At 32.7% G+C, this 21,448-nt stretch overlaps 3 protein-coding genes across 3 annotated transcripts; 2 read left to right on the top strand and 1 right to left on the bottom strand.

Moving 5' to 3' along the window:
• The first annotated feature begins 1,661 nt into the window (after nt 1–1,661).
• On the top strand, nt 1,662–3,818 carry LOC124839536 (Zim17-type zinc finger protein). Its single transcript, XM_088096416.1, has 4 exons — nt 1,662–1,862; nt 1,942–2,027; nt 2,458–2,712; nt 3,435–3,818. The coding sequence occupies exons 1-4, from the start codon at nt 1,733–1,735 to the stop codon at nt 3,603–3,605; spliced, it is 642 nt and encodes a 213-aa protein (XP_087952542.1). The 5' UTR covers nt 1,662–1,732; the 3' UTR covers nt 3,606–3,818.
• Nucleotides 3,819–4,175: 357 nt separating this feature from the next.
• LOC124839534 (uncharacterized) lies at nt 4,176–10,151 on the bottom strand. The gene is made up of 14 exons (XM_047315372.2): nt 9,686–10,151; nt 8,465–8,576; nt 7,257–7,369; nt 6,907–7,029; nt 6,605–6,807; nt 6,412–6,487; nt 6,049–6,135; nt 5,824–5,904; nt 5,658–5,690; nt 5,523–5,576; nt 5,386–5,427; nt 5,086–5,164; nt 4,911–4,981; nt 4,176–4,756 (listed from the first exon to the last, which is right to left on the bottom strand). The coding sequence occupies exons 1-14, from the start codon at nt 9,848–9,850 to the stop codon at nt 4,661–4,663; spliced, it is 1,335 nt and encodes a 444-aa protein (XP_047171328.1). The 5' UTR covers nt 9,851–10,151; the 3' UTR covers nt 4,176–4,660.
• An 8,082-nt stretch (nt 10,152–18,233) lies between these two features.
• LOC124839535 (serine/threonine protein phosphatase 2A 57 kDa regulatory subunit B' beta isoform-like) lies at nt 18,234–21,388 on the top strand. Its single transcript, XM_088096168.1, has 2 exons — nt 18,234–20,557; nt 20,799–21,388. Exons 1-2 carry the CDS (start codon nt 19,526–19,528, stop codon nt 21,135–21,137), a joined length of 1,371 nt encoding a protein of 456 aa, XP_087952294.1. The 5' UTR covers nt 18,234–19,525; the 3' UTR covers nt 21,138–21,388.
• The last annotated feature ends 60 nt before the right edge of the window (nt 21,389–21,448 follow it).

Raw genomic sequence — 21,448 nt, 5'->3', positions numbered from 1 at the left:
TTCTCAATCCAATTTTTATTTTGGATATTATTGGCTTGTTCGAGATCGATACATTGTTGGGATAAAACTTTTTGACTGATGTCGGTTAGGTTTTTATTTTTTAATATTGAATTTATTTTTGTGATTTAAGTTGTTATAATATTTTTTGTTGAATATTATTATTCTTATTTTTATATCAGTTACAATTTTCTTGGCTAATATTGGGAGATTATTTTTTTAAGGCGAATTAAATGTTTTCCAATTGATGTTTGCCATGATAATCTTTTGTTGTTGTCTGCAATATTTATTTTATCATCAATTGAGACGTTAAATTTTGTTTAAATAATATCAATTGGGAAAACAATAATTTTCTCCTAAACTTTTGTTTAACTCTTTTTGCACTTTTAATTTTTTTTTCCATCTAGAAAAATTTATACTCAATTATTTTTTCCTTTTTCATTCCATCAATTCCATCTTCCAATTTAAATAAACCCTAAATCATCTTCCGATTTAAATAATCACCAATTATGCGGGGATGTCTGTTAATGTAAAACACATCAATTTGATAACTCTTATAAAATTACATATTCCGAGATATATATAATGAGAAAAGATTATAAAATAATTATACACTAATAAATAATCACTTTTATATTTATATGTAAATCAAACCAGTATAATACTTATCAGGTAATAAAAATATATATATTGAATGTGATTAGAGGATGGTTAGTGGACGAATATATCTACTATTATTTAAAAATTTAAATTTTCTATTTATTACTCGTTGTGATCTACTTAGAATTCATAATCCATGCTTACATTTTTTATAAAGTTAAGTAAAATGGCTTAGTAATTATTTAAAGGATTAACTATGTTTTTTCTTCTTAAATTATAACAATATTTTAGTTTTCATATTTATTTCAAACTGTTAGGTTCTATATTTATAAATGTATGGATGTAATTTTTTTTTCACCTATTTTTTGGGACGAGAGTATAAGAGAAATTAAATAAATATTATTTATGTCACCGTGTTGTATTTATAACCAGACATAGATATAAATATAAAGGTAATAATTGATTATCAAATAAAATTAATTAGTGAAATATTTGGTATTTAATTTTATTATTTTTATATGTGGATGAATTATCAAATTTAGCGAGATTCATGATATATTATGATCATAATTTTATTTATTTTTATTATAATATAATGTTTTATAATATACTATAATTGAATTTATTATGAAGATAATATAAGAATAAAAGTAAATTAAACTCTAAAAAATAAATTCGACTACATATTGATATATATCAATACAGAGCAAGCACTGATGAACACGATTCATATGCTGAATGTATTATTCTATTAAAACACAACTTCTAGACAGATTATCTTAAACATATTTTTTCTGAAAATTATTACAAGAAATCGGTTTTTTTATTAAATGGAGAGTTAATAAATTTATTAATATACATCGATTAAAATTACATTATAATTAAATTAATATATTATTAACGAAAAACACGAGTGGTATATATAAAAAATAAAAGTAAAATTTAATTGACTAAAATGAATTGTTACTGCACCATATGGCCTATGTGATATTTTATATATAGCATTATTATTTTGTGGTGTTAACATATTTTGTGGTATTTAGAAATTAGAAATAAGAAGCTTAGACAAGGAATTGGATTCTTGGTTTTGTTTACTTTAGTTTGTTCTGTCTGAGAAGACAACACAATTTTATTGATGATGGAAACCTTGGCCACATCTTCTTCTGCAACTCTTCCATCTTCCTCTTCTCCCTTTTCGATTTTCCCTTCAAGAAGAACCTCTCTTTTTCCTTCCAAGACTCTCCAATTTCGTTTACCCTCCAAGCGTGCGTATTCTATTTCATTCTTTTTGCTTACCCTTTTGTTTTCTGCGTCATTTTTCTTCAATTTAGTGTTTTGTTTCAGGTGATGATGCTCGCGATTCAGACGCCAAGGATAACATCCTTCCAATTATCAATGATCGCTGCCTCTCCCTTTCGCCTCTGTCCAAAGTACGTCCTTTTCTCTTCCCAAAATTTCAACTTGAATCAGTTTCTGTGCATAACTTATCCCGAATTTTAAGGGGCCAATTGCATTCTTTTGATGGATAAAAAAACTGTTTTTTTTTTATCAAAAAGAAAATTAAATCAACTGTGTTAATCATATTCCCAAATTTATGCTTCAATGCTTTTCCATGCCTAACATAGGTGAAATTTCAAAGGGTCCGTTACCTTACGTGAAATGGATGCAATGAATAAAAATAAAATTGTTGTCATGGAAATATATAATTTGGTTATTCCTTTTCCAAAATCTGAAGTTCAATTTGCATCGGTATTTAAAAGGGTCAAGTGATGTGCCTTGCATTAGATGCAATGGAGTATAAAAGTGTACTTTTTTTGGTCATGAAAGTTATTAAATTCTGATAAGAATTTGTTGGGTCAGGATGCTGCGATGGGACTGGTACTGAGTGCTGCGGTGGGTAGAGGATGGACCACTGGTTCAGGGATGGAAGGTCCCTCTGTTCCTGCAGTTGGTAGGGGTAATGAATCGGGGAACATCTCCACTTTCCCATGGTCTCTCTTCACCAAATCCCCTAGGAGAAGGATGCTGGTGGCTTTTACTTGTACCATCTGTGGCCAGCGAACTACACGAGCCATTAATCCCCATGCTTACACTGATGGCACTGTCTTTGTGCAGGTAACCTTTTGCTTTTGTTAACCTTAACCCTATCATCACATGTCTCAGTGATTTTCTTGATATGAAGTTGGAGCCAAATCATAAACTAATGGCAGTTTGCCAAACGGAACTGATTCATGGTTTTACGAGAAAACTTTGGTTGAACTGTTATGCGTGTGTAAATGAAATGAATGTTTGTCATAGTATGTATAAAAATAACAATCAAAAGAAAAGTTGGATACCTGCACAAAATATCAATCATTTTTCAATTTTAGAACATTGATCCGGCTCATGAACAATCAGATTGGTTTCTGTGGTTCAATGTTTCTAAAGCTGGTTTTAAAGTAATGCTTTACGTGGCTTGATCAAACTGGTTGATTTCTTGTTCATGGTTGAACCAGTCAGACTAATTGGTGCAGTCTGCTTTTTGAAAAAACTGTTTTTTATATATTCTGTGAGATTATCGTAGAAATAAGATGTTTTATCTATTCTCTGGTTGTCTTCTGCTTACCAGATATGAGACCACCATATGTTAGAGAAATAGACTCGTTCGTTTAATACTAAAAAGTTGACAATGTTATAACTTTATACATATTTTAATATTTTGATACATAAATTTATTTTCTCAAATAACATGTGTATATGATTTTTTTAACATATTGTTAAATAATTATGTGTGTATGGGGCGGGGTCTGAACTCTAAACCCTTAAGCAAAATCTTGACCATTTGTCATTGTTGTCAGTGCTGTGGATGCAATGCGTATCATAAGCTGGTGGATCACTTGAACTTGTTTCAGGAGACAAATTGCTATTTGAATTCAAGTTTTAAGTTTAAAGGAGAAGGATGGGATGATCTTAAGTTTAGGTATATGGATGATAACGATGACGACAATGACATATTTCCCATTTCATAAGTGAATTGTCATATGGATCATATACCTTCTGCCTGATTGTATCGAAGTTCAGTTTAGATGTCTTGTATATTCTCTAGGTTTTCATGCTTTATAGTAAAATTTGTACGGGACTCGTACAGTAACATGTTTATATATAGCTTTGAACTCATTTGTATGATTATCAATTTGAAAATGTACAAGACATTAAATAAATTTTTCCTTTGATTTCTGCCATTGCTTGATAAGGTGTATCGGACAGTTCGGCTATTATTATTTATCCTCCATTCTAGTTTTTGTTTTCCCATTTTATTTCCTTTATGAAATTTTATAGAGGCAATGATGGTAGTAGTAACAATATGTAAGGAAAACAATGGAAATAGTGAATGGGATCTTTTTTTGCATGATAATGTAAGGAAAACTGAGATATAGTTGTTCCTGGATTTGGCCATATATTCATACCTGCAGAGCCAACTTATTACGGTCTTGCTCTATTAGACTAAGTTTTTCGTTGATTAATCTCTTTTCCGTACAACCATTCTCGTTTCAGATTCATGCAGCAAACTTAAATAGTAAAGTCAATCATAGCATTACTTAGCTCAAATTGAAATGTTCATTCATAATATAAAAGTTACTAAGTTCCTGCTGATGACTACGAAGTGGAAACTTTGGAAAAAAATATATACTAGCTAGAAATGTAGTGCTAAGGCTTAAGGATGTTTGCATACAATGGTCAACATTGCAAAGATAAAATGACTGAGCAGTAACTAATGAGACCCTACGGTTCATAAACATATGCCACATTTCCTCTTAATAATTCCAAAGAAACGTGGTTCTGCTATTGGTTCACCGGATTAATTTTCTTTTATTTTTATTTTTTGTATTTTGCTATCTACTGTTTTGTATCTCCAAGTGCACAAGCATACGCGGAGACCCTATAATCTACACTTATAGTGCGATTCCTTCTGCCATCTTTCTAATTTATCGTCTGATGAGCTATGAACAAGAATTTTCCAGAGACAAAATGAAGCAGTAAGGTGTAATGTTTATTGCCCGATCGAGAGCTAGTAGTCTTCATCTCAGACCAAAGTATCCGTGCAGCGGCTATTGCTAATTTTTCCAACCGCAATAGGAGGAGCAGCTCGGATCATTAGACTCTGAAAAAATGCTATCATCTGAAATACAATGTGTAATGTGTTCAGTACATGACCAAGGAACGTTGGCAGAAACCAATTAACAAAATGATGATGAAAAGTTCAAGCAGTCAGCAGATGAACCATAAGTCAATGATTACAAAATCATATAATGCCACGAATACGATCATCTTACCATCGCTAGCCCAAGGCACATTATACTGAAGCCAGGATAATAAAACGGAGCATTTTCTGACAGGAATAAGGCTGCATACGATGGATGGAGAAGTTTATCAGTTTTTGTTTTGTTTTCACATAATTCAGTAGTACCACATACAACCTTAATATTATACTTCTAAGTTTAGTAATACCTGTCAGTGGACTGAAAACTAACGGAGCAATGATGTTGGCGGAGGAACTAATTCCTGAAAGACATCCTTGAACCATTCCCTACATCACAGACTGATCAATTAGACTAAAAGAGAAAGGAAGAGATCAATTCTGTTGAATGCATATAAATGTGAAGTTTAGCAAAGTTGTTACTCATGGTTGTAGATTGAGTTTCAACAACTGAATTATTGTAGGAGTTTGCGTTCTCAGAAACTGAACTTTCTGAGAACATACTTAAGAAAATGAAGGAAACCCAAGTCCTTTTTTTCAGTTAGGGATACCTGTTCTGTAGGTCCAACTTGCTTCGATGCAATGCTGCATAACTGTGCCAGCCACGTTGTGAGAGATCAGAGAGTATTTCAAAGTAATAAAACAAAAACATGTTGTTGAGGGTTTGACTGATATGTTAGCCACTTACACTTGGCCGCACAAAAACTGAGAATATAGAGCAACCTGCTAGAGCATAAGGAACCTGCATCGTTTTCAACAGTTTTTAAGGCTTGTTGGTTTCTAGAAGTGATAAGAGAACAACAAAGTGTTATAAGAAAATTACCCATGCTGACCATGCTATGCTGTAGACAAGGACCTGCATAGCAACATACATTGAGAAGTGCCATAGTTAGCCTCAGTGTGCACATTTATACACTTTAGGTTAGGGTTGTGTGTGTGTGTCTATATATATATATAGGAAATCTGGGGAAGAGTGAGCTTGAACTTACATTTATGCAGCCAATCAAGAGCCCTGTGGAGAGTAGTTTCTCCTCTCCTATAACAGGCACTAAAATGGGCATGAGAAATAGCTGCAAGTACACAAAACCAACCATATGGTCATTAGAGCAAGTAACTTTTCCAACGGAATTTTGGCATACTGAAAGTATCGAGTTGTTTAAAGAACATGTTAAAATAACAGACAGCTAGCTAAGCAGTTCTAGGACTCGGCGTACTTGTGCAAGAGTAGCTCCAACCCCAGTAATCATCAACAAATCTGCAAACTGGTTCTTGTTGAATTGAAAGCGTGCCTTTAAATAATACTGCATGTAGTAAGAAATTTAATTAATTACTTTTTACAATGATTTTGTCCTTCCTCATCAAATAAAACTGATCTGCAATTGTTTAGGTGCTTTTAATCTAGTTCTCCAATCATAATTAAAGTTTCACATCAAGGCCTTCAATCCAAACCTTACAAAACTCTAATTCTCACAAACGCTTGAATAACCTCATCCCCATTTGGTTCTATCCATAATCTCAACTAAAATCTTAATATGTCACCATCTTGACTAGGTTCAGTATAGAAAACAGTACTTTACCAGCAACACAGCCATCAAGCCACCGTCCACAAGACTATTGAAGAACGAAACAACTGCCGCTTGCGAGAACGTGGGACTGCAGAAATGTGAGATCAACAACTCCATCAAATTCGAAATATGTTGGTAGTAGGAAGGTAGCAGAAAGAGATTTTGTCCAATCTATATACCAAAATTAATGCAATCCCTTGCTTACCTACACTTGAGCAAGCAAATCAAATCCCCCAGAGAGGGCAGTTTCTTAAATGCTCCTGTTGCCCTTTTTCGTGATGAATCATCCTCAGCACATGTCTCCTCCACCTCTTTCAACAATGGCTGGCTCACACCACCACCAGGTACACTATCCTTAAGGAAAATTCTCATGTACACCAATGCAATCATTGACAAGACAGCAGCAACCTGAATAGTTAAACCAAATTGTATATGTTGGAAAACATGAATAAGGTATGGTTTATTACAATATGGATGTAGGAATCATAACAGAAAGGAAAATGGAACCTGAAATGTCAAGGCAGTGGATAGGAAACGAGCTGCTAGCGTTCCACCAACGAATGATGCTGATCCAACACCAGCAAGTATCCCAAATGCGGATGTTCGTTTCCCATCTGGAACCATGTCTGCCTATACTCATAACATCAAAATGCCACACGTTAAATTTTTGTGCCATGGCTAGTATTATGTTGTCATCATTGATTTCACTGGCCAACAACCATTGTCTGTATGTACTGAGTGAATCTATGACTTGTTTGAATAAGAAAGTAAAATAAATTGAGCTTATTTTTAGAAACTCTTCCTGACTCTGAGGTGATTGAGTTAATTTTAGTTTAAGATGGAGATATGAGAAATACCACATATGCAAAAGCCAGGCAGTGGAAGGACCCTTCGCCTGCCATGGAAGCAAGAGTTTTCACAACATAGTACGCATAGAAGAATTTGGTCTCCCTGCTATATGCCAATATCACTGCAAATATATCACATTAATTCACAAAATTGTTATATTTGTAAAAGTACTGCATATTTTTTTTTCTAAGACCGTATGTCCATGTTTGATAACCATGTACAAATCATTTATGAAAGACTGTTTTGTTTGAATCAAGGTGGTTATCACGTCTTTTTTCTGAAGGGTAAGAAAACTGATGATTTCTAATAACTTTTGAAGCATTATTCAACAACAGTTAACATAGTTCAAAGTCACCAACCGAGGTTAGAAGAAATGTATTATTAATAAGAATATTCATTATAACGCAACGCAAGGGTATTTTTCATTTTATTCTTTAAATCATGTCGAATCAATAGCAAAGATTCAACAGTAATAAATGAACTTCTGCGTAGGAAAGAGTGAAAGAAAAACCATTACTTTATGATAAAAGTAAAAATAGAGGGTGTTTTACTTGTTCATTCCTTTTCCCAAACACACATCTCTCTGTTTCCAGTATGCAATCATAGCTATAACAACATCGTACTGCACGAATGTCCAACAGTAGTAAATAAAGTCAAATTTTGTAATTACTATTATCCTAAAACTTAACGGGTAAAAATGAAAAATAAGTTTAGTTATTTTTGTTAGGAAATGTTTTATTTATAATTTTTACCTAGTTAATAAACCAAAAATAGTACTATATAGTCATTTTTTTATTTTGAGAAGATTGGACATACTAATACTACATAGTAATTAATTGAATAAGTAATTTAGTGAAAAAATTGAGATGACAAGTTACATGGATGTTGGTTTAGTGTTACAAAGTGAATGAAATGTTATCATAAAAAGGACTTATACGGTTATTGTTGGTCCGTTATCTTCATATGGATGCAGAGGAATAATCAATCATTAGGCTTCCCACTAAAGGACCAAGTGTATGAATTGGTCAACACTACAATCCTACCATGTTTTCTTTTCAAACTTCACTATAAGAAAATTATAATTTCATTCTGATTGAAAATATATTGACCAAATTTATAAATTTTTAAAATTTTAAAATTTGAATATAAAGGGATTATTATTATAATTAAAAGTTTTGTAAAATGAATAATAAAAGAATAGAGTAAAGTGACAAACCATGAGGAATGACTGATAGAGTGAGAGGAAGAGTGATCAAGGTTTTCCTGCCATATCTGTCGGACAAGTTTCCTATGAGTGGTGTCATCACCACTGACCCCACTCCAGCCATCTGCATCATCAATCCATTTTCATTCATTTTTTTTTCCTTTTTATTATTTATGCATCCAATTACCTTTTTTCACCTACACTCTAATAGTGCCTGCAGCTACTAATTAAATAAAAAATAAATTCTTAAAATATGCAAAATTTCAAAGGAAAGAAAAGTATCAGAGTTGATATTTATGTGTGTGTAAAGGCAAAGGCAGAACAATCTTATATTTTTCACACCCCTTTTCCTTACATTTAAAAAAAAAACTAATTTCAGTGTGTATATTTTGTTCACTAGCTCTTGTAAAATTGTACATCTACAAAATTTTCTTACTGTCATTTACTCACAAGTGTAAAATATCATACTACTAAGTAGTTTTGTCAGTAAGAAAGTTTTAATTGGAACTCTCAACTTAACCCATGGATCAGTCTTCAATAAATTTCCTTTTAGAAGACTTCTAATTGAGAAGATAAAAAAAAAGTCTCATCTCAAAGTTTTTTTCAAATAAGTTAGGTCAGAATTAAAATGAATTTGACACCATTATAAAATTTTAATTAATTTTTAAAAACAGTAACTTATAAAATTAAAGAACAATACGGATAAATCCGGTTGGAAGATAATAACGGAAAAATAACTAGTCCGTGAAAAAAAAAACATATTTATATAACAAAACAAAAACAAGGTACATATGTAATTGAAATTTTCCTTTCATAGCGTGAAGTGAGTTTGACGTTTAACAACATTAGAAAAACTCGTATAACCGAAACATTGGTCAAAAAACATTAAACTATGTATTACTATTTTTTTTTTAATTTATTTATTAAGTGTTTGGTATCTGAAAACGGTGTCCTGTTAAAATAGTGTGAACAGTCAAAACAGAACATTCTATCCTATCATAGAAGTTGCTGCCCCTACGTGTATATCTTCAACCGAACACCGCTCAGAAAAATATAAAATATACAGAAAGTCCATATCAGATATTTGTAGATAGTTTCTCTGCAAAAACTATGTAATCGATGAATGAAAAAAAAGAACATAATTTTGAAGCGTTTGAAGAAGAGAAGAAAATTGAGAATTTGAAGAGAATGAAACGAAAATGAAGAGCATATATAGAGAGAGAGTGTACTGACAGCTTGTTGGATACCAGAGAGGTAAATGGCAAGGGAGCACTGATCTTGACCAGGGCAAAGTGCAGCCATGGTAACGTCTGTTATTGAAGGCATAGCTATGATACCACCAAACCCAGTTAGAAATATGGTCACAAAAAGATGGCTCAAACCTGCTAAACCCTCCATCGCAAAACCTCTTTCCAAGAAAATGGAAAACACAAACCCAAGACTTGAACTTTAGTTGTACTCAAGAATGTCGGATTCCAACACAAGTATATGTTGTTGTTATATACTTTGATGGGTGCGGTGTGTTGTGTCGAAATTGTAGGCTAGTGGAGTGCGAGAGAGTGAGTGTGAGAAGAAGATAGAGAAAAAGGGTAAGAGAGGAAAGAAGATTCCAAAGATTCTTTTGAGATATCAACACCAATTCAAAGAAAGAAAGCAAAGGAAAGCAAAAGGGTCACGAGACGTAGCTTCCAAGTTCCTCAAAAGTGTTTAACGAAAGTTCATGATTTATCGAATTTTCCGTATTGCATTGGCATTTCTATAAATCCAATTAATATGCAATTGTGGGGAGCAAAATGAGAGCTTCGTGTAAACGTCACGTTTCCACTTCATTTTCAATTCTCTTATTATTTTACCATAACCGACCCTCTTTTCTTCTTTTCTTTAGTTTACTGCTGTTACTTCATTCCCTTTTTTTTCACCATGTCTCCTTGATTTAGCCATAACTACAGACCCAACAACGTGTGACATCTGCACTTTCCGAAAGCTGTTGAGTGTTGAAATTAATAACTTTAATTAATGAGTGTTGTGAGAGTTGAGTTAAGAGAGAGATGTAATTTTTTATTTCTGAATCGAAGTCCTTATCAGCAACATGTGCACGCATGAAAGAGGAAGGAATATCTCATAATAGTTTAACCTAACGATGACAAAAGTGTGAAATGATGTTAGCAGTTTCCTACAAGAAATGGTTAGATGTGTAGAACGAAACCTTCCCTTCATTTTCTTCATTATGAATATATGGACAGCCTCTTAAATCTCAGTTAATTTAGTCACTGTGAGATTGAATTATCTGTATTAATGTGTAAACAGAAAGATAAATATATGGACAGCCTCTTAAATCTCAGTTAATTGGGTCCTTTTCTCCCTCAAAAGGGAAAGCAGATCATATTAATGTGTAAACAGAAAGACAAATATCACCAAACTTTTTCTTTTTCTTCTTTTTCTTTTTCAATTCTTTTAATTACCACTCTTTACTTAGTATATGTATGTTATATTGGGAAAAATAATGTTTTTGAAAAAAGATCGGATTTTTACCTGTCGAATTTAAATGTGAGTGTAAGTCGAAAAATAAAAAGGAGAGTAGATAAAAATGAAAAAATAGAAAGTGAAAAAATAGAAAGTGAAAGACCATTCACCTTAAGATTTTATATATACCACAAAGTTACAATTAATTTGGAGTTATATATTACACCTAGAGTTGTATTTAGTACAGGTATATTTTTGTTGGATCTGAAATCTCTTTATTAGTAGGTTTTTTGCACTTTAATAAAGAAGGATGTACTTTTGTTTTTGGGCTGAAAGGGGTTGAATGGGAAATAGTTGAACTGAGAATAACACTTTTGTCATCACAAAATGGCCCAACCAACGACAAACTCAACTCACCTAATCCATAATGTAAGAAGAAGAAAAAAAGAAGATAAATATGAGGGTAAAGAAAATAAATTTGGGCAGCTAAAGACAAAAAAAAAAAAGAAAATTACACATGTATTGGTTCTTTAGAATTTTGTTTATCATTAAATTTTTTAATGTAATATTAAAATTTATTTAATGATTTAAAAATATTAGAGTTTTTATGCAGGAATTGGGTTAGGCTGTTTTTCAAGTAATATTACAAGAAATACTTTTACTGACTCCTATTAAAGCTATTTTTAACTATTATTGACCATAACTATTTCAGCGAATATCAAGTCATGTTTTTTTTTTCTCAACATCGTTGAATGTGGTTTTAAAGTTGATAAAGATATCAAAACAATAAAATTGTATAAAAGAAGAAATATAAATGTAAATGCAATTATGACAAAATTCAAATTCATACCTTTTAAGTAAAATTTAAAATTATATAAATTTAAATAATAAAATTTTTATCATAAATTTTTAAAAGTTTAATTTATTTTGAAATTTCGTATTCAAATTCATACCTGATATTATTGTGTTCTTGCTTCTTTTTGAAAAAAAAAAAAAAAAACCGATGAGTGATCTTATCTTTCCCATTTGGTATGTATCTTTGATTGATATGAAAGATTAGATTTTGAGAATGAAAGTGTAAACTGAATTCGTCTTCTGTCTTCTTCTTTCACTCACTTGTCTGTCTCTCATTAAGGGGCAACTACAACACAAACTTCTAGCATTCTGAAAATTGATTGAGAACGAGTTTTATTATTTACATTCAATTTATTATTCTTTATTTATTTTTTTATATACATATCTTTGTAGGAATTGTTTGGAAAAGTTTTATTATTCAATTTATTTATTTGTAGGAATTGTTTGGAAAAGTGGTTGATTTAGATTATTTGTGCAGTGAGTTTGAGATATTTGGCAGTAGAGAAAATGTCTTAAGCTCATAAATGCAGCGCAAGAGTCCGAGTTGTATTATTGAGGTACGTGAAATGGAAGAAGATATTTTCCTCTGCACTTTTTTAGAGACCGTACTTGAATAAGATAGATACCCTCTTCATCAATAAAACAAAAACAATTTTCCAAACATAAAATAGACATTGTCTGATTGCTAATTTTTATTTTGTAATTGTCGTGATGAAAATAAATAAATCAAAGCAAATATTTACAAGAAAAGAAACACCACATATTACGTGGTCAAAAGTTATGACTACGTGACCATTTCTACATTTTAATACTTTATAATTTGAGATATAAAAGCATTTTCTTTTCTTGTGTAATAAACAAGAATATTATTAAAAAAAGAGATTAATTAGCGATAAGATGTTGTTTGAGAATATTTAAAATTCATTACAAAATATATTTTATTCTGAGCGAATTCTGTGTTAAAAATATCAAATACAGATCAGAACTATAGAAAAATTACCAACTTAAATGATAAAGATTGTACTAGAGAAAATGAAGCTTTAGACAACTGTTGCACCAACTTAAGAAGCTTCCATTCTTAGAAAACATTGTTTCTCAGTTCTCAGATTTCAAAAGTATTAATGACAGTAACCATAATTACTTGTTGTGAGGTGTACCACAGACTATTCACAGAAAAATTTGATGTTGACTTCAACCACCATACTATGCACAACATAAACACAACAAATTTTACTACCATTCTTCCAGCTACTCTGTATTAGGCTGCGCAGAGAAAAATCTAGAAAGCATTCCTACAGAATTCAACCTAACAATATTATTCAAACGGAGTTAGCCATCAAATAGCATTGATGACAGCTACAAGAGATGCATATTTTTTCTGCCAAACCATACAAATATATTAATGGAACCAAATAAAAAAGAGCTCCATAACAAACCTCAAGCAGTCAACGAAACATGGGTGGAAAGATTCTACAGAATTATAAAGTGAAGTTTTATGAGATACTATATTGTTAGGACAAATTTTGGTCTAAATAAGTGTTCTTTTTTTAAAACATAAAGTAATATAGTTAGCGTTATGAGAGTTACTATGTTACTAGTTTTCATACAAGGAGATGAAACGGATTCTGTGTTACATTACATGTTACATGGGTTTTATGAAGATGTCTTTCATAATAGTTTATCGACAATGATAATGTCTAAATTTTTGTATAGTTTGAAGATAAGATAACACGCTTACTTAACCTGAAAAGTTTCCACTCCATGCAAACGTGTCATTTTCATTGTAGTTGGCCCAACATTAAGTGCCACAAACTTTATAGAGCTAGCATGTGAGCGGTTGAAAATAAATGCATATAAAATGGCACCTCCTCTGCATATTTTACTCATTGACCATGCTTTGTAATTTAATACAGCACGGAATGCCAGATAACAAGACCGATACTTTTATTATTTTAGTTTGTGGATGATCTCTATATATAGAAGGTTGGCTTGAGAGAGAAAGATATTGTGATTAAGGTTGAAAGATTAGGAAGAATGGAGTTGAAGGGTGTGTTGTTGAAGGGTTGGAGTGAAAAGAAGAAGAAGAGAGTGTTGGAAGGCATGGTTGGTGGAAAGGGAAAAGGAGTGGTTTCATGCAGAGAGGAAGGTGGAGGGGTTGTGAGGATGAAGATTGTGGTGAGAAAGAGCGAGTTAAAGGAGGTGCTTCAAATTATGACTGCTGTGAATCCAACATTTTCGTCGGAATCTTCTGTGTCTTGTGTTGAACAACGATTGAAGCTGTTATGGAAGACAAAGTATGTTTCCACAACCAAGAGGAATCGCCATGCGTGCTGGACTCCTGTGCTACAAAGCATCCCTGAGTAGAGATTAGTTTAACTTTGTGGATTACTGTCGCAAATTACATTCATATGTAGGAAGCTTAATCATCACAGATTTTCTCTTTTTGTGACATCATGTTATCCATACTATATGTCATTTCTCTCTGTAGGTGTGCAGAGTTTTGAATGAACACAAAACATTTCCGCATCACTTTTGTCTAGTTCTCAAAGGCTAATGTGTTACTAAAGTCCTTTTCTTTTTGTTGCAATATCATTTTAGTCAGAAATAAGAGAAATTTATACTATACGGAGACAAATTTTATTTTAAAAGTTAATTTTGTAAAATTAAAATATGTTTATAGTCTACTTTTTAAATGTTATAAAAGTCATTTGAAGCTCACCTTAATAAAATTTTGTGGACTTATAATGTTAAATCTATTTTTGAGATTTGTTGGTTGTTGGTTTTATGGTACCATTTTTTTTATTGAGTAACCATTAATATTTAGTTTTACACTTAATATATATGATTGAAGGAGTTTAGAGGATGCAACTAAACATAAATACTTATAAACTAATTTTGTAAGATTAAATTAGATTTAAAATTTACTCATTAATACCTTTTATAACTTTGTTAGAATATTTAATTTATTTATCATCATTATATTGTGTATAATTGTGTCTAGAGTTACTCTATTTATCATTATATTGTATATGAAGTTACTCTATTTATCATATATTCTTGTATCAGTTTATTTTAGTAAATAAAAAATTATGATAAGATCAATTAAATCCTCAAGAATTATTTTATAGTTTCAACAAGTAACTTCAATCAAAATAATCTTTTGTAGATAGATAACACAGTGATACAAATAAGAATTTGATTTTGATTATAAAGGTTTTTAGTATGAATAAGCTAGAAAATATATAAATAATTATGTATATTCATAATGATAATATAAAATATAAGAGAAGATGAAGAGAAGTGAAAAGTGGAAGAGGAGGAGGAAATGAAAAGAAGAGGGAGGAAGAAGAAGAAAAGAAAAAGAAAAGGACCAAGAGAGAAAGAAGAAAAAGATTAGTCACGTTTATCGATAACTCAAATTCATCAATAATTATCGATAATCAAAATTAATTGATAAAAATTGATAGATATTACTAACAAATTTGAAGTTGTCATTAATTACTAAAAAAAATCATAATTTATTTTTAAAATTTATCAACGATCATTTTATTTTTTATTATCTTTAAACTTAATTTTCTGAAAGATAGAATAATATTTATTTATGTAATATGGTTTAATACATGAAGTTCAAGTTGTACAATTTCGAGAGATTAAATTTAAATACTCTCGAGTGAGATAATTTATATGTTCTGTATTTGTTATTATTGGAAGCTTTACTCTAATGTTTAAAGTTAATAACAGAAAGCTTGTTGTTTATGTATTTAAAACTAATTGAAGAAGCATTGAATGAACATAATAACTACTGCAAGCAAATTCATAGTTATATTAGTAAAGTCCTGTTATCTCTCAAAATAGTTATGGAAAATTGGTGTGAAGACCACCTTTGTTTTTATTAAATTCCTTGTAGGGATATTGTACCATGATAATGGGTTGTGTATGCATGGTATATGGAGAGCATGTCCATTAATTTGTTTATTATTATATAGTCTCTTGACAAATTCGGACTTGATGCATTCTCTGGTCAAAAATAAAATATTTGTGTAAAGAAGGTTTTATCAAAATGTTAACGGAATTCAATGATTTCTATTGAATGAGCTATAATGCTTATGCTTCTGGGATTTAACAAACATGCTATTGTTGTGTGCACTACAGACTATTCACAGAAAACTCTGATGTTGACATCAACCACCATACCATACCATACCATGTACAACATAAACACATAAACATTACAATTCAATTCCACATTCAACAAATTTCACTAGCCATTGTTTTGGCTACTCTGTATTAGGCTGTGCAGAGAAAAATCTAGAAAGCATTCATACAGAATTCAACTAAACTATATTTGTCAAAGGGAGCTAGACATTAAATAGCATTAATGACAGCTACAAGAGATGCATTTCTTTTTCTGCTCAAACCATACAAATATATTAATGGACCCAAATAAAAAAAACTCCAGGTACCCACTAAACATGGGAGGAAAGATAAGTAAACAAACACACATCAATTATTAGACAAATTTTATGTTGTTAGAATAAAATTTTGCCTAAATTGAGATAAATTACAAGGTTTTTTTGATTAACATAAACTTATCTAGCTTACCACTATGACAGTTGCTATCCAACTAGTTTTCACTGATGAAATGAATTTTGTGTAACGTTACATGTGTTAGGAGTATCAAAAGGGGAGGTTTTTGACTCGAGAGTCAATGAGCAATGAGATGTGAGTCCAACCTTATTAAAGATTGACACCACTCTTTATCCAAAACTATGGGTCTTCCCACTTATAAACCACTCTACTTTCTTATTTCTATCCAATGTGAGACTTAGACTCACACTTGGATTCCCAACAAATTCCCCCTCAAGGGTGAGTCATTGGTACACTCCCTCTACAGCTCCCCCTTCAGCGGAAGCATCCCCATTCAACTGCAAGTAGTCCTCTATACCGCCGTTCATCTTAACGGATCACGCTTTCCTGGAATCCTTTGCCAGGAAGACTTTCGATATAGGAATCATTACCCTCGTCTAAGCCTTGGTTACCAACACCAACCATCGACTCTGATACCACTGTTAGGAGTATCAAGAGGAAGGTTTTTGACCGGGAAGTCAATAATCAATAAGATGTGAATCCAACCTTATAAGAAGAGATTATAAGGTTGGATTCACACCACATTAATCATTGACACCTCCCCTTGATACTCCTAACAACATGTTACATGGATTTTATGACGATGTCTTTCTAATAGTTTATCCTAAGATTCGCCATTGTCTAAATTTTTATACAGTTTGCAGATAAGATAACACGCTTACTTAACCTGAAAAGTTTCCACTCCATGCAAACGTGTCATTTTCATTGCAGTTGGCCAAACAATAAGTGCCGCAACTTTTAATAGAGCTAGCATGTGAGAGGTTGGAAAAGTTGGTTTCAATGTTTATCTATTACTTTAGTGCATATACACATCATATAAATGCATATAAAATGCACTCTCTCTGCATATTTTACTCATTGACCATGCTTTGTAATTTAAGACAGCACGGAATGCCAGATAACAAGAACAATACTTTTATTATTTTAGTTCATGGATGATCTCTATATATAGAAGGTTGGCTTGACAGAGAAAGATAATTGTGATTAAGGTTGAAAGATTAGGAAGAATGGAGTTGAAGGGTGTGTTGTTGAAGGATTGGAGTGAAAAGATGAAGAAGAGAGTGTTGGAAGGCATGGTTGGTGGAAAGGGAAAAGGAGTGGTTTCATGCAGAGAGGAAGGTGGAGGGGTTGTGAGGATGAAGATTGTGGTGAGAAAGAGCGAGTTAAAGGAGGTGCTTCAAATTATGACTGCTGTGAATCCAACATTTTCGTTGGAATCTTCTGTGTCTTGTGTTGAACAACGATTGAAGCTGTTATGGAAGACAAAGTATGTTCCCACAACCAAGAGGAATCGCCACGCGTGCTGGACTCCTGTGCTACATAGCATCCCTGAGTAGAGATTAGTTTAACTTTGTGGATTACTGTCGCAAATTACATTCATATGTAGGAAGCTTAATCATCACAGATTTTCTCTTTTTGTGACATCATGTTATCCATAGCATCTGTCATTTCTCTCTCTGGTTGCAGAGTTTCGAATGTACACATAACATTTACCCAACACTTTTTCTAGTTCTCATTATTGGCTAATTTGTAACTGCAGTGCTTTTTGCAATTAAAATAAATCACTGTGATAATAATTTTTTACAATAAATTATATATTATTATTTTATTGATATGTATATTTAAAATGAATCAATCACATACTACTATGAGATAGACCATTATAAAATAAAAGCTTAAATATTTACTTTATTTCAGAAATAAATTTCTATTTAGTATTTGATTTAAAAAATAAAAATATTAAATCTCTGTATAAATAAATTCATATCATTATTTTGACAGCAACCGCCTTAACTTTTTCTCTTCTCTTTCTTTCTTTCTCTTGTTTGACTTTTTCTCTTGTTGAGCTTTTTCACCCCCGCCCAATCTAACATCTACGAGAAACACTAAGTATTCTTTTCATAAACATTTCCGTTATTTCTGTATGTGGTGCAGTTTGCCATTCTTCAAACCTAAGCGCTGAAGATCAGAAAAGTTGTGAGGATATGGATTTGAACAAAGCCTCATTTTTATTAAGAGTAAGTAAAAGAACTATCTGTACTTAGTTGTTGAGCTTCGTATATAATTTTTGTTGGAAAGTGTGCGGATAAAATCATTGATGATATTTTTATGTGGTCCAACCAAGAATGTGTTGGGCAAATGGAGTTCAAAACTATTTGCAATTGCTTTGTGGTTGGGTTGTGTGGGGATGTGTAGTTGGTCTGTGATTGTTAAAGAAGGGTAGTGTGAGATGTTGGGTTCTTGGGGTTTAAAATTTTGTTAAATGAACTCAAATCAAGTTGTTACAATTTTTTTATGTTTAAAATTGTATCATTGGATAATTTTAAAACAAAATTTCACCATTTTGTACATTTGTCTTGTGACTACAATTCCAAAGGCTAACTAATGTTTTTCTGTCTTGCGTGCTTCTTCTTTTTTTCACACAAATTATTTCTCTTTCGGGCTAAAGGCCTGGCTCTTTTGTTATTATAAATTGAACAAGAAAGAGACAAGCAAGTAGGATTTGTGGAGTTAGCTTAGGAAGTGGATAGGATATGGAAGATCTGCTTTTTGTCCTTTCATTTCCAAACGCAACACTGTCATGTGCAGAGGAAAAGAAAATGACTGAAATCAAATCTCTCTATTAAAAAACGCGATCCATGAAAGTGGCCGGTAGGCACATGAAAGACACTTAATAGAACTCGAAAGTGATCCTAACTACACAGATGAATATATTAGGAAGCAGGTTGTCTTTAGTTTCAGCCCTTCATGAGAAATGCGACAACCTTTTGATGAGGACTATGCCAACTAGGCCAATGAATATGCCTGAAATTCCAGGTGGCAAAGTCCAAATGGAGGGATCAGAAACAATGAGATGATGATGATATATACCTTCGTAACACAAGAATGTGCAGTTCTAATGATTTCACAATCGGACATTCCAACGTTTCTTCTGCAAAGGCATCGCCTTTCTTGGCTTTTCTGCGAACCCATCAAACATCTAAGTATACAAGAACTTTTTCTGATCCTCTCAACCACTTTAGCTCTCTGATGGAAAAGGTATAACCAGAATAACGGTTTCTGAAACAAGCCTGAAGAGGAAAGTGGAAAGAAAGGAAGAAATCAAGCATGGGCAGCCCAAAGAAAGTGTCACCGTCAACAAGAAGCCCAAAGAAAAACTCAAGAACTCTCCATGATCTCTTTGTGCAGGAGAGTCCTCACTTCACCATCCCATCTTCTTCTCCCACTTCAGGAAATGAAGATCTTCTCTCCACTATTTCTTATTGCACCTTTGTTTTCACCTTCACCGACCCTTCAGAATCTCCGGCACAAAGAGACTCAAAGAGGCTTCAACTCACAAGACTCGTCTCGATATTGAAGTCTTCCAAGAAACCAGTGCATGGAAAAGTTTTGGTGGCTCTAGCGGCCATGATATCTGCCAACCTCTTCAGGCCACTCCCTCCTCCTTCCAGCCCTTCTGCCATCACGGATTTGCCTGAAGAAGAATACCCCGTTTCTATATTTTCTCCTCTGTGGTCACATCTCCAAATAGTTTACGAGATGCTTCTTAAGCTTGTTAACAGCACAGACCAGAAGATACTGAGAGAGTGCATCGATCATTCTTTCCTCCGCAACCTGTTAGCACTTTTCCAGTCAGAAGATCCGAGGGAACGTGAGACCTTGAAAAATGTGTACCACAAGATATATTCCAAGTTCATTTCTGATCGTTCCTTCATGAGGAAATCAATGACCGAGGTGCTCTTGAACTACGTTTTTGAGACAGAGAAGCATCCGGGTATTGCAGACTTGCTTGAGATATGGGGAACCATAATCAATGGGTTTACCGTGCCGCTCAAGGAAGAACACAAACTGTTCCTGATGAGAGTGCTCATTCCTCTACATAAGACCAAGGGGATGCAAGTGTACCATAGGCAATTGGCTTATTGCGTGTCACAGTTTGTGCAGAAGGAGCCTATGCTTGGAGGGGTTGTTGTCAGAGGGATTTTGAGGTACTGGCCTGTCACAAACTGTCAAAAAGAAATTTTGCTAATTGGGGAATTGGAAGATTTGGTTGAGAATTTAGACCCTGACCAGTATCGTAAGTTGGCCTTGCCCTTGTGTACCCAGATTACCAAATGCATAAACAGTTGGAATTCTCAGGTAAATCTGTTACTACTGCTACTAATCCTCACAAGAAGATTGAATACACTGAAATATACTGAAACCTATAAAATCATACTAGATTGTCATTGAATAAGATGAGACGTAATACTTAATTATAAACCTTCATGGTTTCCTCTGCTGATTCAAGTACAAGAAATTCCCTTTGTCAGCTTCATGAATTTCGCATTTGATAAACAGATTTTTTTTAATTTATTTATGATGCATAATTTTGTGTTAGGTAGCGGAGCGTGCACTGTATATGTGGAACAACGAGCAGTTCGTGAAAATGGCACTGATAGGAACAGTGGAAGTGTTTAATGTGATTGTGGAAGGCATGGAAAAGAACCTGAAGTGGCATTGGAGCAAGAGCGTTAGACAACTAACGGAAAGTGTGAAGGTGATGCTGGAAGAAATGGATCCAGATCTGTATTCAAAGGGTCTCATGGACATGGAAGCTAAAGAATCAATGGCGCATCTAGAAGATATCAAAAGAAAAAAGAAATGGGAAAGAATAGAATGGGAAGCTGCCAAGAATCAGTTTTTCAACCCACAACGTTATATACGTGTCTCCTACTGAGCATTAATGTATGCAAATTTGTGCTGGCATTGGTAATGCCAACTTTCCTTGGGTAGAACAATAATTGCAAGACCAAAATTGTTTAAAAGTTGCTTAGTTGTAACAATGCCAAATATGAATACTTCAAACCAGAAATTGGCAGGTGTGGTTTGAGATATTCAATGGAAGGCAAATAACAATTAAAAGCGTCCAAAATATAAAGAAACAGAGACATAATAAACCCAGATGAACAACAGCTGTGTATTATGTATTTCTACAGTATACTACATTAATATAAAAATATTATCATATTATACTAAATTATTAGTCGG

Source organism: Vigna umbellata, chromosome 8 (genome assembly GCF_029865625.1).
Source record: "Vigna umbellata cultivar VRB3 chromosome 8, Vumbellata_1.0, whole genome shotgun sequence".
NCBI lineage: Eukaryota > Viridiplantae > Streptophyta > Magnoliopsida > Fabales > Fabaceae > Vigna > Vigna umbellata.
Note: the sequence above shows the minus strand (reverse complement) of the source record. Positions and strands in the feature narration are given on the sequence as shown.

Excerpts from the sequence above, each read along its gene's own strand:
- LOC124839536 (XM_088096416.1), top strand. The coding sequence starts at position 1,733 with ATGATGGAAACCTTGGCCACATCTTCTTCTGCAACTCTTCCATCTTCC. Across the intron at positions 2,028-2,457 it reads CCCTTTCGCCTCTGTCCAAA|GATGCTGCGATGGGACTGGT; the intron begins GTACGTCCTTTT and ends TTGTTGGGTCAG. Across the intron at positions 2,713-3,434 it reads ATGGCACTGTCTTTGTGCAG|TGCTGTGGATGCAATGCGTA; the intron begins GTAACCTTTTGC and ends CATTGTTGTCAG.
- LOC124839535 (XM_088096168.1), top strand. The coding sequence starts at position 19,526 with ATGGGCAGCCCAAAGAAAGTGTCACCGTCAACAAGAAGCCCAAAGAAA. Across the intron at positions 20,558-20,798 it reads TAAACAGTTGGAATTCTCAG|GTAGCGGAGCGTGCACTGTA; the intron begins GTAAATCTGTTA and ends ATTTTGTGTTAG.
- LOC124839534 (XM_047315372.2), bottom strand. The coding sequence starts at position 9,850 with ATGGAGGGTTTAGCAGGTTTGAGCCATCTTTTTGTGACCATATTTCTA. Across the intron at positions 5,577-5,657 it reads GCATAGCATGGTCAGCATGG|GTTCCTTATGCTCTAGCAGG; the intron begins GTAATTTTCTTA and ends AAAACGATGCAG. Across the intron at positions 4,757-4,910 it reads TGTGCCTTGGGCTAGCGATG|ATGATAGCATTTTTTCAGAG; the intron begins GTAAGATGATCG and ends ATTGTATTTCAG.